We start from the raw sequence: 20,239 nt of genomic DNA on the forward strand, positions 1-20,239 counted from the left end.
ATCAGAGGTTAATGATAAAGGCAGCCTTGGTATGCCATAGGGGATGCCACTTATCATATTCATACAGATAGCTTCTGTGTGTTTATTTGCTGCATATGTGTGTGTGTGTGTGTGTGTGTGTGTGTGTGTGTGTGTGTGTGTGAGTCAACATTAAATAGAGTTTTGAAGACGAATAACAGTTTGAATAGCTCGACTAAAACAGCTTCAAACTAAATGTAAACCTTTTGTTCTTATTCTCTAAGAGGAATGATGATGAATAAAAAAAGAAAATGTTTCAAATGTAAGGAAGGATAAATTCGATTTAAAAAAATACTCCTTCATTGAACAAAAATGAGACTACGCTAAAAACATTACTATTAGCCCTGGCAGTGTGCGCTGTGTTCCCTGTGTGCGTGTTAACCTCTTTGTCCCTGTCCTAATTGTCCCCATTTGATCGGCACAGTTGTGGTTTCAGGCATTTCCTTGCCCTCCCTACAGCTCCATTTATCACAAGCAGCAATGGAGAGACACAGAGGCTCTCAGTGCTTCAAGGTGAATCCTTTCAAATGGCTCACGTTATGTTACCTTGTTAAATCAATGTGAAAACTAGCAGCAATGGAAGTCTCTCCAGACAAGAGTTTGTGTGTTTCTTTGACATGGAAGTGCTTTGAAGATTGGAAATACTACTATTAAAAGAAAGCTTTAGTGAATCCCTTAGGGCTAAGACTCTCATAAGCCTTTCTATTTCAGCTAGTTGCCTGTGATTTTAAATATTAAAGAAGGGAAGTAACTGTATTGTTTAATTTTTACTACTACATTTATTTAGACTTAAGGTCTTTGCTATCAATCTAACCTGTGCTGGTGGTTTCAAATCCTTCAATTTATTTTAGAAAATGTTTTTTGAAAATGAAAGATTCCGTTTTCTCGCTCCTGTAGCATGAAAATGAGAATTTTCTTGAGCTTCTGGAATAAGTCCAGCAGTTGGTGCTGGATTATAACTAGAGCAGACTCGTTTTACAACAACAACTGTATAGTTGGTATAGCAAATCGCTGCTTTAAGCCATGTCTGCACAGCACATGTCTGATCTAACAGATATGTTCCTTTTTTTATTAATCCATACATACATACCAAACTACTCCGCCCCTAAATGCAAGCCGTATTTTATTTATATCCTTCAAGTCTTTCCCTGAATTTTACAAGCATATCTACAAAATTTCAGCAAGTAGCTTAATTAACTCTAAGTGCTTCCAGAATAGCTTAATATAATGCAAAACAATGTAATTTTATTTTGAAAAGACCTCTGTTCGTTTCACTCCGTTGAGTTTTCCTGACAGACTTTGGTTCATTTCCCACCCCTGTGATTACGTGCTCCGCTCCGATTATTCTCACCTGAGTTCAATCATCCAATCAATCATCACTGTGAGTATGTACACCCCCCCTGCTTCTCTTTGTTCCTTAACAGATTGGCTTTTTACTCACAGCAGTTAAGCTTTCAAGTCATTCCTGTACCTCTTGTTTGGATGTTTTTTCATTAGTTTCCTCATGTGTCACTTCTTGCCTGTTTGTTGTATTTTTTACCTCCCTCATACCTGGAATGTTTGGCACACTCACTGACCTCCTGTGAATGACTCCTTGGCTCACAATAAAGCTTAGCTTTGGGAGGAAAGTTTGTTTGTTTTTTTTTGTTTTTTTACATATCTCTAGTGTGCAGTTCTGTGTTGCATTTTAAAAAGTTTTTACTTGTTGGTGTAAATAAATGGCTTATAAAATATTAACACACATTTCATCTGCTCAGTTGCTGTTTATGATATTCTAAATATTTCTTTTTCACTGCATCAGACATTTTGAACTGTCATGGTAGGAAAAAACACTAATTTCACTGCCGACTTAGTTATGGCTCTTTTCTATTGAAAGTTCTGAGTAAGCCCTGACAATGTCAAAGTGAGTCAGCATTAACAATAAGTCAAAAGGAAACAGCTAAATGGAATTCAGGTATTCAGTAATCACACTATTTAAACCCTGTAACAGTGGCATGTCAAAATGCCTTCTGTCAAAAAGACCTATTGGACATGATTTCTTATAATCGTCATAATTTTTTGAAAATTGTTCAAGGCAACGTTAAATGGAGTAAAAGATTTATCAGTAGATATGCTGCTTTGTAGTTTGTACTGCTTAGTCTGCTGTGATATAAGGAACAGTATTTATTTGGAAATGGAAAAAAAATCCTTATGTCTTTCAGAAAAGCCTTAGAAAGTCAGATGAGTTAGAATAAAGACCAACAAAGCCCATATAGGGAGAAGGCTGTGATGGATGTGACTCAGGCGCTGGACTTTGACCTAGTGGACTGAGCTTCTTGAGCCACGTGAAACCAGAAGACAGAGCTGACCTGTCAATAGATGTAGTTTGTTCATTTTCACTTGTGTGTGTGTACATTTATTCATGTTTTAACAGATGCACTTACGTTTAAGAAGAGATTGTGGTTTGAAATAAAATAGGACAATTTTGCAAGACCCTAATTCACCAAAGACACCAGATGTTAAAACTGCAGAGATAAACTGCTCCCTTGTGTTCTGTCTTCACAAATTAAGCCAGTGCTTAACAAAACATATTAACAGTTGTTGTATTCTGTTGTTTCCATGTGTTTTTGGCGGCTAAATATTCAGAAAAGTTTTTGCGCAGCTATCACACATTTATTGGTTTTAGTACAACTGTGGTTCCTTTCTAACTTGAAGACATTTCTGTGTTTTGATTGAAGCCATTGGAAATTCAAAACTAGTTGTGTGACAGGTGATACAACTGACTATTTTCTTTTTTTTTTTTCTTTTTTTCTTTCTATTTTCTTTCTTTCTTTTGTTTCATCACCTTTCCCTAAGCTTGAACTATTTATTGAGAATTAAATGCGGGCAATAAAACTAACGTTGGTATTATGTTTTGATAATCAATACCCTCGGTTTTAATCCATTTTTGTTATTCCGAAAAGGAAACAAAAACGTGGGAATTTTTGTGTTACAAGTGTTGTCAGAGTTAGAGATGATTTCAATGTTTCTTTCTATCTTTGTTTTTGTGGAAAATAAAAAATCATACTTTTTAATACTTTGAGTAAATAATCCTAAACCCAAAGCAGATGGTCTCCCTGTTTCACTGTTTAAATAGAAAACATGAGTTTCATGAATCTATTTAAAGTCTGAATTTCTGATGGATTGCAGCATAAACTGTCTCCCTTCAGGGCCTCTTTCTTTGCATAATATTATCGAGCTATGTGATGTTTGCATGAAATATTTCTACCTGTACGTCTATATGAAGGTCTGGCTGTGCACTTACAGACTGCCACATTGTGTGTCTGTCATCCTCAGCATGTCGTCCAGGCTTCTACAAGGCATATGCTGGAAACATTAAATGTTCAAAGTGCCCTCCGCATAGTTTCAGCTATGGAGAAGCATCTGCTATCTGCCGCTGTGAGAAAGGCTTCTTCAGGGCTGAGAAAGATCCTCCAACTATGGCTTGTACACGTGAGTACACCAGGATAAAAAAGGGTTTTAAGCACGATCGTCACACCGTGTGCTTTGACAATCAGATTAACACCTTCCGTCTTTAACTTCACAGGCAGATGGCACAAATGTTTATGAGTTAGAAATGAAAATATAAAATGCATTCCAGTGAATTTATTAACAGAACAATGATAACGTTAAAGACTTGAGCTCACTTTACTGCACAACACATTTTAGTCATTCATCTAGAAAGGTGGATGTGATGAAAATCAATCCACTATCTAAAAGATGTGACCAGAGAAATTTGGATGTGTGCAGGTGCACAAACTACATCATGTGACTGAAGGGCAGCCTGGTTTATAGACAATCTGATAATGGCAGGGTAATGTTACAATGACTAGTATATACATAATGCTACAGCAGTGTTTGACGTTCATACAGTATACTTAATTTGAAAAACTGGTAAAAAGAGTAATTTCCTCCCATTGCTAGGAGGTTGCCAGGCACGCGTGGTTCAGCTTTTTTGGGCATAAATTAGTTGTTATTGTTATAAAATTAAAATGATTGGTTGCTTTCATATTGTGTGGTAGGGGCATAAACTCTCGGTAGAAAGGTACAGGTAATTTGAGCTTGTTGCTAGGTGATTACCAGGCAGTATGATGGCATCATAATATATTATGCATAATCCAAGTTTTATATAATTAATCCTTTCTGAATATAAATGAGATATTAATTTTGTGAAATAAAAATAACATAATGATTTATGTTATGCTGTAAGTTCATAAAGGTTCATTTTAGTCCATTGTCAGGTGGGTGCTAGGAAACATGCTGACATCATAATTTCTGTTACAGATAAGAACCTTTGGCTGTACCTGTGTGCCATGTTTAGTTGCTCAAGTTCTGACGGTGTAGTGGGAGTTCTTGGATAAAGAAATAAACACACAGACAGAGCTTTTGTATGGTAAATTTAAAAAAAAAAAAAGAAGAAGAAGAAAGAGGTATTTTAAGGTATTGTGTTTGATTTGGCATTGATGCCCTTTCTGATACAACCCTCCCAGACTTGTGGCTAACACTACTGGGTTTGTAGCTTGTCCAGAATCAAACCCAGGATCTTTTGCATGTTGCTGGAATTGTGTTAACACTATAGCATGGATTCATTTCATATAGTATAATAAGATGACTAAAAAATTAAACTTTTCACAATTGTGAGCTGCTGAAAACATGCTGAAGATGTGCAAAAGCAAGCTGGCTAAAGGCATTACCTCCTACCTTGGACATGAGTCATTAGACATAATAGCCGCATGTATAACTGCAGTGATGTTAGTCAACCTTTTTGATGTGATCAGACTTATGGGAGAACTGACAGCTGTAATCACCATCATCATAAATAGAGAGAGAGAAATAGTCATGTTATCATTTTGTCTGATTAAACTTGAATCAATTCATTGTACATTCACATTAAATATTTCTATACTTGTCTATGCCAGACAGTCTGGTAAGTTATTACTTTGTCTATAGAGCTGGTGGATTACTCCAGTGTTCTCAGAGAATTTGCTGTGGCCGTAAATCCAGTCTCGTCTTTAGGACTTATCTGGTGTGAAACGGAACATTAGAGAGTCTCTGGATGAATTACATGGCTTTTGTTCAGCTGCCTCGTCTTCATTGATGATTCACTGACTGTCATTACGACTTCATATTTGCATTAAATTACAGTTTAACCGGACTAATTCTCCTTTAATTAAAAAGCCATTTAGCTGTCACTGAGATAGACGGGGGCCATGTCTGAGAGCTCTCCAGGGTGGAAGAGTGTATTTGTCTTTTACAGAAAGACAAAGCCAAGTCATTGTGGAGATGCTGTTAGTTTAGATTGTCCTGCAGGATGCAATATTTGCAGGGGAAATCCTCAAAAAGGCTTCAGCTCTTCCTTTGATGTTTTTTTTGTCAAATTTTAGGCCCAGATGATTCAATATATACATTTAAACCTGAAAGCATTTCAGTCTGGGGTCTTTTATTTGTCTGACAACTACTTGAAAACTTATCTTACCTGCAGTTACCGACACTTTCCAAGTCCTAAAAGCATGAGCTAATCAAACAAGTGATGAGCTCTAGCTTCTTAAACTCCAAGATCTGAACAAATGACTCCGGTGGCATATTTGTATTTACAGCATTTATTGACTACATTGACAAGGTAAGTTTGATTTGCTCGAAAACAAAAAAGCATATTGTTAAATCTTTACTACTACACTTACTAAAGACAACTAGACACCTTCCTCAGTATACAACGTTGTAATTTAGTGCCTTGTTCAATGGTTTGTCAACTGTTGTTAATTTGTTTTTAACAGTATTTCCACTCCAAGTACAAACACAGCGTAAAAGGGCCTTGTGTGGGAGTGACAAACTTGCAACCTAAGAGGAGTAGGCTGGTGTACCACATCTACTTTTACAATCTGTGAGCTGTGTTTACTCACATAATGCATTTTAATCAGGGGCATGTAGGCCAAAACATAAACTGTTTGCTTGACGTTGAAGACAATAGAGATTAAAGACCGAGGGCCTTAGAGGAAGACAACGTTAGAGAGGAAGAAAGAGAAGATAGAACAGGAGGGGAAGATAAAGGAGAGGGAAAAGTGTAAAGGCTGGATGGAGTAGACAGTGAAGAGAGAAAGGAAGGAGGTGGTGATACCAATCTCCCCTTAGAATAGGAGTTGATTGATGGCAGTGGGGTTGCTCTGCAGGAGGGGAGGTGGGTGGATTCTCCTCGATGCAGAGAATAGAGAAGGTGAGATAATGGCCGATAGAGGCAGAGAGAGATAAAGGGAGAGAATGGACACACGCTGACAGAAGTGGAGGAGCAGTAGGAGGAGCTTTCCTGTCTGCTGAGATTTTAGCAACGGTGGGGAGAGAGGGATGGTGGAAGAGAGGGAAACATCCCATTGTCCTGGCAGACAGTGAGCTTGGCAGGACGGGAGTGTTCAAATCCCCCAGGCCTTTTAACTCCACCCTGTTGACAGCTGGCTGCCTGCTATTGCACAATGCTTACCCTGACACACAAACACGCGCATCCAGGGAGCACAAGACCTTAGCAAAGTGAAATGTGAGGGAGGTAGTTAGGCTGTTTACTGCACAGGTGAGGATTGCATTATAAGAGTCAGTACAGCAGGACTTTAAGATATGTGTGTGAAACATTTATGAAATAGAAAAACATTTAGTGTTAAGGTTTTAGACGAAACACTAGTTGACGCAAATGCAAAATACTCAGTTTAATACTCAGGTTTGTTTTATCTGCAGAGGTGGATCCTAGATCAGTAGAGTGGATTGACTACAGGAGGCTGACGCTGGAGGAGACGGTGGATAGTGGCAGGCAGGGTGTGTAGCTGGAGGTGGTTGGTAGCTGATGCTGGAGTTTCAGATGGAGAGTGGCGGGCAGAGTCAAAGCCGAGGATAGATTGTAAAAGATCGGGGTTAACTGGTTGCTGGTTGGCACAAACTGGAGGTTGGGAGAACAAAGACAACGTGTAATTAGTTAACTAGAGTTTCAACAAGGAGCCTGAATGCCATCTACTGCAGTAATTTATTTGACAGTCTGGCAAGGGGTGGATGACAAATATATATATACTGTAGGTGGTTGATTGAATAATGACACACGTGTATCATCTGTCTCGGTGGAGAGTCACGCCTCCAGGGATTCACAGGGAGACAAGACATACACAAACAGAGGGACAGAAAAAAAGGAAAGGGAGTGAGGGAAACACAAGGCAATAGAAAGCCAGTACTAAAAGCATGAGAGGACTATGACATTCAGAGCATTCTTTCACCTGCTTTTGACCTCAGATGGCAGTTTTGGGTGATGTTTCTTATACAGGTATAGGAAGACATTCTAACTCTGGTGTGCACAACTTACATTTGGTTCTTACTATCGAAATAGTACAATGCACAGCTTGGCTACTTGGAAGGACTGCATGATTGAATTAACTATTTCCAAATTCAGACACATAATAAGATTTAGGTGATTGCACCTGCAGCATCATTGTTAAACATAGCACCATATCAGGACTGGTGATAGAATGCAGTCTCTAGTGTCTAGACTGCAGCTGATGGAAACTCTGTTTGCCTGTATAACTTGGTTGGGTGGTGTGAAATTGTGTGACTATGGGTCTGAAACACAAAATGAAAGAATTGCAGATATATTAGCAACAGTTTGTCTAAAAGATATAATTAAAAGAAAGCACGCTCAAAAATTATTTGGCAGAAACAGTGATATTAGAATTGTGTATTTAGGGACATAAACTAACTGCTGGGCACGTAAGCCCTTTATTTAATAAACCTGATTATTCTGCTGTAGACTAACAATGAATTTTGTTATTTAATTTAATCTTGATATAGTAAACTGTGAGATTTTATAATTAAACACAGCAAACATCAGCTAAACATATCTTGGTTGTGCTTTCTACTAATAATAATATGGAAAAATGTGGTAACAGTCATGTACTAATGGTGGAAACATGTCATTAATATGGAAATAGCAAGTTATTACCAGCTTAATATCAAAGTAATAACAAAGTATTATCTTACATATATATGATATAGGTATAATAATGAGGAACAAAAAACATATGCCTATGAGGCAGTACCAATTCATAATATTATAATATAGTATTAGAAGTCAAACAAACTGGATCAAAGTTGTATTTTACAACAGAATCAATGTAAATATGTAATATTTTATATAAAGTTTATATAAAGTGTGTGTGTGTGTGTGTGTGTGTGTGTGTATATATTGTTATAAACACCTAGTAATATGATAGTAATATTTATGTATTTACATTTTTATATACTGACTTGTGGTAGTATCCACTTGACAATAAGGTAATCTTAGCTGATGCTTTAATGCTATAATATAATGCTATAATTAATCCAACCCTATGCCTTCAGCATTCCTCTCTGTTAAACGGTAACAATATAAATCCTATTTTGATGCTGTGGATTATTAACTGTAAAAACCTGAAGAACTTTATTGTAGTCTAAGAAGTTTGGAAAGAAATTGACTAGACTTCTTTAAGTTGTCTTCTTTAAGAAGTCCAGTCACGTTTCTTTCCATGACCTGGATGAGTAGGAACCTACACAGATAACTTTCTTTGTAATAACCAGGAATCAGGCCTGCAAGGTGCAAAATCCCCTCTAACTCTAATTCCAAACTTTAAGTTATGTGAGGATCACCAGGAAACAACTGTGGTTAAATTCCTGCTTGTTTCCACATTATTATGCTACTCTTACAACACTATTACTGTGCTGTAACAGAAAGTGCTACCCATGTTTCATTTGAAATATAATTTTAAATTCTTTTATCAGTTTATCAGTTTTTGCTCTTTTGTAGGCCCTCCATCCCGTCCACGAAATCTGATGTTTAACCTGAACGACACCTGCCTGCTGCTGGAGTGGTCGCCCCCTAGCGACACAGGAGGTCGCAGGGACCTAACCTACAACGTCCAGTGTAAACGTTGCGGCCCAGAGCCCGACCACTGCCAGCTGTGTGAAGACGAGCTTCGCTTCTTGCCAGGACCGTTAGGCCTGACCAACGCCACTGTCACTGTCGTGGATTTTTCCGCACACGCCAACTACACCTTTGAGATCGAGTCGCTTAATGGTGTGTCAGACATGAGCTCATTCCCTCGACAGGTGGCCATCATCACCGTCAGCACTGATCAGGGTGGTGAGTACTATTATTTTCATTGAGTGTGTTACTTAAGCACAAGTCCTATAAAATGTAGGATTCTGCTTTGCTGGTTAAAAAATACATAAAGATAACTAAGATAAATTTAATCTTTCCTAATATACCTAATCATATCAGCAGAAAAAGTTTATGATAACATGAAAACTTCTTGGTATTTTCACACTACCTTACACCTCAAGTTGTTCCCAAATACATTGTGCAGGACTCTGTGTATGCGTAAGATTATAAATGAAATCTGCAGTGATAATCTAATTAGCAACAAATTAATCACCTCCTCTGTGCGGCTTTATGTGGTTAGAAATGTATTGGTTCTCCCCAGTATCATGCTACATGTGTTAACTCAATAACTCAAAGATTAACCTGATTTTTGTGAAAATTTTCAGTAGTTAAACTATGAGTAAGTGAAAAACTCATTAGTTTTTGGCAGAAGTATAATCGCCGTAAGACAAGAATATTTCATGTTTGTTTTCATAACTTTTGACGCCCAGAGGATTTGTTCATTTAAAAGGTATTTATGGAACTGTGAGGAGATCATCCCCTGTTTTTAAAGGTACTCCGTGACCTCTACCAGCATTATAGCGCAATACTTGTATGACTGGTTTGCTGTTGATAAATCCACATGACTCTGTGCTAGTGGCTGCCAATGGCTTCTTGCCATCTTAGCCTACTTAACGGTAGAAGTAATGTACCAAACATGTACCGATATGCCAGCAAAGGCAGGAAAGAACAAAATTAGCTCTGGAAATGTGTTTACGTTGTAATATAAACAGCTTTTTGTTTGTCTACTCGTCATGGCTCTTTTTTTTTTCAACCCTAATGCAAATGTCACCGACAGTGTTTTTTCCAGGAAAGGATTTTCATTAGTTTAAGGTTATTCCTATTATAATTTGCAAATCTTCAATACTGAATACTGTATGTGATTGAACGTGAGTCGTATTTCAGAGAAACCTCCGCTCACAGTTTGATGGCATTTCATTAATAGAAGGTAAAATAATTTAACATGGGGCAAAATCATTGGTTACGACTGTTCCTCACAGAGTTTCTCACTCCATCTTTGAGCTTTGAGATTTTGCCACAGAACAAAATCTGAAAAATTATATATTCCAATATGCCAATCAGAATGATTATGTACTGTGGAGCTGTGATCAAGAAAGTTTGTTCTGAGTACACAGCTTTAGAACAGTCATTAGTTTATTGTGTTACTGGGGCCTTGTTAGAGATTTGTGAGAATGGCCTTGTGAAAGTTAATATTCAATACTTTGATCATTTGTTGCTTTTTGATGCAGTTAGTAAGGTGAGACAGGCCTGGCGTTATGACAATAAGGTAATTGTCCTTCTAATATTTGTAGGTTTGCACCCTCAAACACTGCTGTAAATGATGGCAGAGGTCCAAGTTGTTATTGTATTTACCTGTTTTCCCCAAATAAAGGGGCTGAAAGGCCCATTATATCTTTGGGACATCCTCTGGTGTATAGCATGCTTATGCTTTTAATTTTTGATTTGCAAACACTGTGTTTTCTGTTTTCTGCCTCCTCCCTTGACTATTTTCCTCACCCTGTTTTGTCTTGATGGTTGTTTCCTTCTCTCCCTCCGGTTTCCTATATTCAAGCATGCTTGTTTTTTGCTTCTTTGTTCTCTCCTCTTTCTTTCTCTCCTTCCCTCCTTTCTGCCGCTGCTAAGGGAGGCTGGGAGAAATACATTTTCTCATAGAGCCAAAACACATTAAATGCATTATTCTGTGTCACTGGGGACAACTCTATCCTTTACCGGCACCTCAATGTTACACGCAGCCTTTTTATTTCATTAAGATGCCCAGTTTAGCACATAGTTGTGGCAGGTCCCTGGGCTGTGCACAAGACCTATTTCAACACTAACGTACACAGCTGCAGCTATTTAAAATGCTCAAGGGAAAAGGTAGATTTATGGCCCTCGGCCACTGATAAGCAGAGTGATGATGTATTTTACCACTATCTCCTTGACAGAAACTAGAGTTTGGTCAGAGAGTCAATAGTCTGTGTCATTTATTTTAATGGTAAACATGGTTATTGATTACATTGGTAGTTGTAGTTTTAATACCACAGTGTCCCATCCAACCCACGGATGCAGCAGGTGTCATGTTATCAGTAACACCAAGTAATGTATGGACAAATCTTTCCAACTTTGTTTTTCGGATATAAGCTCATAAGCTCATATAAGCAGATCAGTACTACCGGATGAAAGTAATAAACCTCAGGTTTACTTGAGGCATATGACCAATGCTGGGGAATGGAGTAGTGTTTTCATAATGTTGGTTCTCCCTCTGTGCTTGCCACTGTTGGACAAGCCTGTTTAGACCCACTGGAAAAACGTGTACTCAACATCGTATGTACATAAACTGTTTCCCCAGATGCCAAAGAATACAACAGACTGCTCTGGGATTCAACAGGTTTGTTCTTGTATTAGTGTCACATACAGTGTTTGATTGTCTGATTCCTGGTTAAGTTTAGCCAAAATGATTGCTGTTTTGTTTTGCTTGGGTTTGTTTTGTTTTTTTATAATTATTAAAGATTGCTTTAAAGGTTTTAATTTTATGATCTTTATACTGTTTGTATGACTTTTAAGTATCTAGAACTGTGAGTAAAAGGAGAGTAGACATTTTCATCATTTTCATACTTGCATACCAGAAGGTGTAATATCTTCTTTTCACACCTCAGCAAGAATAGAAGTGATGCAAGATGATTCATGAGCACAATTGCACAAAGCAATAGCCCACACACTGCCTAAGATTATTCTTAGATTATTCTTGCATCGTTTTTTAATATTTTTAAAAAGAAAGTTTGAAATCTATATTTTACTGTAATGCTGAATAGGTTTAACCCTTTAAGACCTACCATAGAACCAAGTCCGCCAGAGTTATCTTTATATTTTTACATGCTGTAGTGTCATTTTTGGGAGCATTTTAAGTTGCTATACATCAATATAACTGTTATAGCCCAAATTTTAATAATATGTATGCATCAAGTCTAATTACATAAATTGCAACAAAGTGCAATAAACTAAAAAAAAATTGAAAATCGTTTTTGTTTTTTTACATATATGTCTAGTTAGAGAAATTTAAGAGGTTTGTCCGTCAAAACTGTAAATACAAAAAAGTTGCACAAAATAGTTTCTAACAACAGGAAATTTATTTTGAGTGTCTTCATAGTTTTATTTTTGAGATACACCAATTTTTATGTCCTGAAGGAAAAACGAAAATAAATATTATAATGCAAATTTGCAAAAAAGACAGCATGTGCATCAAAATAAACTATTTCCAGCAGTGCAATTTGAGTTCTAAGCATCCCAGAAACTATTCAGAAAGGCATGAAGTCAAACATGACTTTTTAAAAACACCAGTACAGGCTTATAAGGCCCTAAAGGTAAAAAAAAAAAAAAAAAAATACATTTTCCGCGAAAATGACGTCACGTCCGGTTTCGGCCAGGTAATGGTGGACACACGATAGCTCGCACTGATGTCTATTCCAACATGTGCTTTTTATGCTGTTTTTGCAAAGCCATATGTGGAAGGAAACCGTGACCCAGGACAAGCTGATGGCATAAGATGTAAGTACAACTCCTCCGGTTTCATGTGCCAAAAAAAAAATCATTGTGCTAGCTTACCTGGTTCCGGTTCTACAGCGATTTAAAAATAGCTATGCAAAACGGAGCGTGCCCGTCCCGACCGGTTTTAAAGGGTTATGGATGTTAAATACATTTTTTGTTTGTTTTTGTTTTGTTTTTTAAAAAAATCTTAGAAAATTGAAACCACTCATGCAAACAATATGTTTGACCAAATATTTAGATATATCATTGGTTCCAATTGCTAAATAAATGCCCTGGAAAAGTTATCTAAAATGATTTGGCCTAATCCTCAATTTAGTTTCTCAAACTGAATCCAAAAAAATGTGCATTTGTAGATACTCGCTGAAGCAAAGTAAGGGGATTTCTTACATTTAAAATACAATTTCCTTAAAGATAATGTGATGGTGGTGGAATAGTTGGTGGTTAGAATATTGAGAAGGGACTAGGTAATGTATCTATTCTTATACTTCCACACTATTGCTTCAATTTAGTGAAAAGGACAGTAATACTTGGTCTTTTTGTCATGTTTACATGAAGATTCCTTTCAAAATCTATCATCTAAATCATGTAAAACTGATATCTCTGCACTTGTAGTACAAGAATACTCAGTAATTACAAGAAATTCCTCAACTAAGGCGATGCACTGTGAAACCAAGTGTTACATTTGTGGAGCCTTTAAATAGAAGGGCCCTTAGTATTTGATTTCTTCTGCACATAAGTTATGCTGCTTTTTTTGAACCAAAGAACATGTGTCCAGTGTTTACCGTATGCCATACACAGAGAAGACCTACAATAGGACACCTGAAGAGAAATTGGGTTAATCTGCAAGGCACGTTGATTAAGACTGGCAATTATCTCAAAGTCAGCAATGGAAAAACTGCAGAGGCTTTTGACAAAGTTGAAAGAGTGCACACGGTCAGCGTATGCATTCAAGTTGAAAGATAACCATACCTTCTTAAGAATATGAAAAGTTGCAAGCGGCAGTGATATGCATACATGCTTTTGCACATATGCTTCCCCTGACTCATCCACCTAAACCTCAGTGTGATGGGCTTGTTTGGAAAGGTGCACAGAAAATTCCAACACCATTAGCATAGAGTTGCCATCAGCAGAATTGAGTGAGCCATGTAAATTTCTGTGTGTTGTGGGGAATATCAAGAGTCCGCTGTAATAATTTACTCTGGCCATAAATAGATTAGACTTTGTCATTAAAATGCTGATGGCCGTTTTGGTAAATGCCTTGTGCCAGTGAAGTTAGTGTATGATTTGTTGTGCTTATGAGGAGCTGCTTTGCGAAAACGCGCACACAGACTCACACATACACATGCACAATGGCATAAATACATTTAAATACTGTACACATGTGGGAGGGAAATGGAGAAACTATATAGGCCTATGATAATTTCCTGTCAGGCTTAGCCTTTTCAATATTTAGTAAATGATTTAGTGAAGCTAATCTGATATATGCACTCCCATAAGTCTTTGTAACTCACACACAGGCACTGGAGAATCTTGGAAAATTACAACTACCTTTCAAAAAAAACTCAGAGAAATGTATCAAATTTAAATAAAAGAAGAACACAATGATTTACAAATAATGTAAAGCTTTTCGTTTAAATACAAAAAGATAATTTAAAGGTTATTTTTCATTGAAAATGTTATGAAAAATAACAAAAAAATATGGATTTGTTTTTAATGAACACTTCTTTTAAATTTGGAACAACAATTTTGAAAAAGACTGGAAGGAAGGTTTTCCGTCCCAAAAGTTTTTCACTAGTAAATATGAGGCAGGAATTCTGTAAAAGACTGCTTGAACAAGGAGCCTAACCATTCACAGATAATGTTTCTCAATATAAAATGAGAAGGATTAGAATTTGGAAATTTCATCATGTATAGTACATTTATTATATTATATATATTATAGTACATAATAAATTTAAATGATTCACACACAAACTGATATTAAATTGCTATAATCTCAGCCAGCAGTCCCCAAAATAGTTTTTGCAGTGCATACTACTGTATGGGCCATTGTCAGTACTCACAGCTCAGTACAAGTTAAAAGTCTTTGAGTCACACAAACACAGACACACACAGAAGCAAATAATCACTGCCTTCTCTGTGCTTCTTTAAAGCATGATAAAGCATGAGCTTGTTAAAGATGAACTGAGGCAAGATGAAAAAGACTGTCAAGTGGTCTGATAAATTAAAAATTGAAATCATGAATGCTGCATTTGTTAGGCTAGAAAAAGTAGGGGAAGGCCAAACACATTTTTAAAATAGAAATACATGCATCATAAGTATTGAACAATATATATCAGTCTTTAAGTGTTCTGCCATCGAGAGAAAGTCTTTGGTCAGCAAGACCAAAACAACATTCTGTCTGTGTTACAGTGACAAAATGTTTAAAAAGTCATGGTGCTAAAGTCTGTGTCTGTCTAATTATCAAAAAAAATAAGACAAAGGAGTTTGAGCAGCTGAAAAGAAAAAAACTGCCTTAAAACTGCATAGTTCCCAACACTGTGCAGCAAATTGGTAAATGTGCCTCTTAAAGTGAGTGCAAAGTTCAAATTAAGTATATTAAAATACAAACAGACTACAAATCAGACTACAAACATTTGACATGCTCTCTACATTTGACATGTTGTAATACTTTCCTTTTCCTTCCATTTTTAGGGAGAGGTTGTAAAGCACATAAGGATTAAGAGCAGGAGAAGGACAAGGCCTGTCTGGAAAATAACAATCTGAAGTCTGAAGAAATTATAGGAACATTTATGGTTCTTTATGTCCACATGAGGACAATATTACTCCTGTGACCTCAGTGCCTTAATGGTTTATAGTCAGCATAATTACAGAAAAAAAATCACATCCAAAAGTATCCATCAGTAAACTTGGTCAACTCCCACATAAAGACCTCACAAAGTGGGTGACTGGGTCAAAAGGAAAGGTGAAAAGAGCAAGAAGGTAGAGGACATGTAAAGCTGGGGGAGGATGCAGAGGTTAAGTGAGAGTAGTGAAATCAGGCGCTAAGTCTGTGAGGTAAGTCTGAGAGAGGGGAAAAGGTGTTATGAATGTGGAAAGCAGGAAAAGAGTGGTTTGAAGACAAATGAAGTGACACATAATAGGAAGAGGATGAAAGAAGATGAAAATGAAAAGCAGGGTGTGAGAAGATGATTGAGTGAGGAGAGGATCGAAAGAGCAAAAAAGGGGGTGGCAAAATGAAGAAGAGGGTAAATTAGCTGACGAGAAATGTGGCCAGAGGATAAAGAAAGTGCAAGGAAGAGACTGAGACACAGACACACTCTAAGTGCACTTGTGTTTCTAGATGTGTTTTTTTAAAACCTATAAAAAAGAAAAGAAAAGAAAAAACACTTCAGTGGCCGTGGCAACCATTGCAATTTATTTGACAAGTTATTTTTGTGACAAATGCTTTCAATAAGGAATGTGGTAACTTCTATACGGCTTGGTCTGAAGCTCATTTGTGTAGATTTACTGAATACTGAGAATTTCTGTTTTAACTTGGACATAAAATCGAATTTGCCATAAAACCTAATGTGGCAGAAATAGGTGTTATGGGACATGTTGAAGATGGTTTTATTGAAGGAATCCAACTGTAGCTGATTTCTGACATTCAGTCATGTGGTTCATGAGTTACATTCACAAGCATACCAACTTGGACCTATTGGTAGCATTACAGTGTATTATGCTCTTCCTCTGTCTATGATTTCTCTCAACTTAAACACTCATAAAATCAGTTACAGTTACAAGATTCTGCTAATTTCATGGGGGTTTATATATTCCATTATGGAGTGGATTCTGCTTTTGCAGATGCACCATCAACTCATCCATTTTCTACCACTTATCTGGGTCTGGGTCAGGGGGCAGCAGTCTAAGCAGAGAAGCACAGAGCTCTCTCTTATTCCCAAGCTACCCGAGACACATAATATATCCAGTGTGTCCTGGGTCAGGCTCCGGGTTCTCCTCCCAGTATAAAATGAATGAAATACCTCAGCGAGGTGGAGTACCTTGAGCCACCTCAACTCATTCCTTTTGATGCAAGACACCTGTGTGTTACTCTTAGCACTTTCTTGGTGACTGAGTTCTTTTCCCAGCTCTAAGGCTAAGCTCAGACACCCTTCAGAGGAAGCTAATTGCCACCACTCAATCCTTGATCTTATTCTTGTAGTCACTAGTAGGGTAGGAATGAAGATTGACCAGTAATTATAAATCTTTGCCTTCACACCCACGCCTCTCTTCATTACAGCAGGTCAGTACAGTGGCTTTATCACTAAAGATGCTGGACCAATCTGTTTGCTAGTTCATCCACTACACCCCTCACTCCACTCATTAGCAATATATTAGCATTAGCTGATACTTGAAGTCCTCAAGCTGGAACAGTAACTCCTCCCATCCCCAAGCAGGGGAGACGATTCCATGCTGGATACGTATCTAACACACGTATTTTAGTGATACTGGAAGTTACTACCATACATAACAACAAAAATTAAAATAAAGACCAATGTAAACAGTGTGAAGGCCACTTCAACCACTCAGGGTGAGCACTGAACCTGGTCTGAACGTGACTGCTAAAAAGCAGCACTGCTCAGAGAGTTTTATTAAAAATTGGAAGCTCAGTTCTGTGAGCTTCAATATCACTTAGCAAGTTACCTTGCAAGTTTAGTTATATTTATTACAAATGTGAATAAAGATTCCATTAATTATGAGCAGTTGAGGTGTTCAACATTGTTTAATTCCTGTTTCTGTGGAAATGTGGCTTTGCAAATATCATAGGTGTATTTGTAAACTATTGTGCTTTTGTCTGCACGGTAAATAGATGAGGGATTACAGAATTCATAGCTGATTTTTGTGATTTAAACCACGGAAGTGAGAGGGAGTGGACAGGTGGATGAATGCAAACAAAAGCAAAGGATGAAGAAGAGGACAAGAAGGAAATGGCCTAGAAACAGGAGAGTTTGTTTAATCACAGGAAGCAGCTGCGTAATTGTGTATGTCACCGAAAGCAATCAGAGACAGATCAGATTCTCAGTTGCGGTGACGCATCAGAGCTTTCTTACAGCAACTTGATAGAGTCTAATCAGGCAATCTTTTGTAGATGAAAAGCTGGTGGGCACAGCTAACAATTTCAGATCTGCATGGTGATATGCGATAACAGAAGAGCTTGGAAGAGGAGAGCTGTTCATTGACTTGGTACTGACTGAGTGTGTCCACATCATCGACATACTGTGCATCTGTGAAAACAAAGTTGACACAATGGTGTGTCTGACGGTGTAGAGATCCTAAATTGTCCATGACGTCAAGATTAATGTTCTATTTTATTTGATGTGATTATCATTTCAGAACTGAACGAATCCTGGGTTGTCCATCACTTGGATCTCTAGCTCAATTTCTATAGGCCTAGTTAATCACATGCTTATGCCAACACTGTGTACAACATGGGCCTGAATTTATATTACGATATGGTTAACATACAACTGTACTACATCATACACATATATGAATTCAAGATTGAGAGATCATTTGAAAGAACTGAACATGATTTATTGAGATAGAGAAATTAATGTATTTGGCGATTAGACTCCGATGACTCAACATGGAAGAACAGAATCCCACTGGTGACGGGGTTTAGGCAGGACCCGAAGTCTAGACACTGGTGGTGAAGATGGAGACTGAGGCTTGGATGTCGTTACGACTGAGGTGTCTGTGAGGTGGAGATGGGGATGAGGTGTTTTGCACCAATGAGAGTCCGTAAGAGAGAATGACAGAGAGCACAGATTTAAATTGCGCACGGTGAGGCTGATTGGCCCAAAGAAAGCAGGCAAGAAGATGATTAGACTAAAATACTGATGACAGTATTGAAACTGACAGCCTGGGAAAACAGTAGGAATGTAGAGAACAGAAAAGCAAAATAACATCCAGGAAAGCAGACAGATGACTGATTACAGATCTTCCTTATTTAACTTACACATAGGCTTCATTGAATGGTGTGCAGAATTGACTGTGGCCGTTAAATGTTAATAGAATTACGATTCCATGATCTATCTCTCATAAGTTATTTGAATCAGACACAATTTGCATTCTAGCTGCTGCAGATTCTCAATGAGTCGGTGAGTGTGTGGATGGTAAAACTGAATTACAGTAAGCCTCTTTGCTTTAGGCATGCAATACATTACCATTAAATACAGGAACTATGAAAACAGATGCAACTTTTTTAAAAAGTACAACTTAATTCCACAGGACTAAACTAAACTAAACTCTAAAGAAGCTGGTCTGTCAGATTTTGACTGTGTTAGAGCTTAAATTAATTGGACTGCTCCGATGGTGGATGCTTGGAGATGGAGAAAGGCTCAACCCTCATTTTAGAAAGACTTTTTCAACTCGTGGGCTTTTATGATGTCATATGGAGGCAATATCTTTAATATGGTCTTAGGTACACGATTCCAGCTTTGAGCACAGCAGTTTCACTCCCCTGCTGTTTGACCCTTCGGTTTGCACGGGGCAGCCAGTCTGAAGAAAGTTGGTTTAAAGGGCGGGCGGCTTTTAAGTGAGAGGAGCTAAAATGGCTAGTTTCAGACAGAGGGGCTGAACCAAGGCCTTATAATTAATAAGTAAGGATTAGTTAAAAATGTGAATAATGCAAATCTAGTACAGCCCTGGAATAAAAATATAAACACTGGAAAGGAGCTTAATGTACTCCGTTTAAAATGTAAAAGGCTGGCCCTAAACCAAATCTTTTTATAATGGGCCAAAACCTCAGAGGGCCATTAAATGTACAAAATAATTTTAAGATAAATTCTGAATGCAGTAGAGAGTGAGAGTATGATGGATAACATTTGCTCTAATGAGTTTCAGGTTTGTTTCCCCTTACATTTGTTTCCTGCAATTACATGGACTCCATTAGAGAGCAGTACAAAAACTGTTACACATACTAACTTTTGATAGAGTCATAGCTTGTATGCCAATAATGTGATTTCTGTTATTTTGAAAACTGTCCACTGCTAATCCTTTTTTTTTTGGGGGGGGGGGATGAATAGTTCGCAGTCATGGGGCAGTACCTGAATCCCTGCACTACAGAACCTTTATTACCGTCCCTATTAATTTGTCATGATTTCTTTTATAAGCAGTGGGACTATAAACACATTCAAATGAGATCTTTTTGCAGATATACAATACCTCTGAGGCAAAATGATTAACTCGGTTATATGAGCAGCATTTCTTTTTTCACCCTCTCTCTTTGGGCTTAATGTGTTTTTTACTATAATGTCTGTAAACAGTGATTCAGCTGCATGTATAGCCTAATCTAAATACATTCTCCATTCTGATTTGCCTTGCCAATTGTTTTCCACTTTTCTTGTTCCCTTTAGCCTTGAGACAGTTTTGTACAGATATATACACAACCGTGTCTACACACAGACACATTTT

General features: G+C 37.5%; 1 protein-coding gene across 2 annotated transcripts in view; it reads left to right on the forward strand.

Moving 5' to 3' along the window:
* Window positions 1-20,239, forward strand: part of LOC101465476 (ephrin type-A receptor 6) — a 180,133-nt gene that overhangs the window by 84,023 nt on the left and 75,871 nt on the right. For both annotated transcript variants that reach the window (XM_004555569.4, XM_014408236.3), the window contains 2 exons: window positions 3,334-3,489; window positions 8,843-9,178. In XM_004555569.4, coding sequence (XP_004555626.1) covers window positions 3,334-3,489; window positions 8,843-9,178 — 492 coding nt within the window. The remainder of the gene's footprint in view (window positions 1-3,333; window positions 3,490-8,842; window positions 9,179-20,239) is intronic.

This window comes from Maylandia zebra, linkage group LG16 (assembly GCF_041146795.1).
Source record: "Maylandia zebra isolate NMK-2024a linkage group LG16, Mzebra_GT3a, whole genome shotgun sequence".
NCBI classification, from domain to species: Eukaryota; Metazoa; Chordata; class Actinopteri; order Cichliformes; family Cichlidae; genus Maylandia; species Maylandia zebra.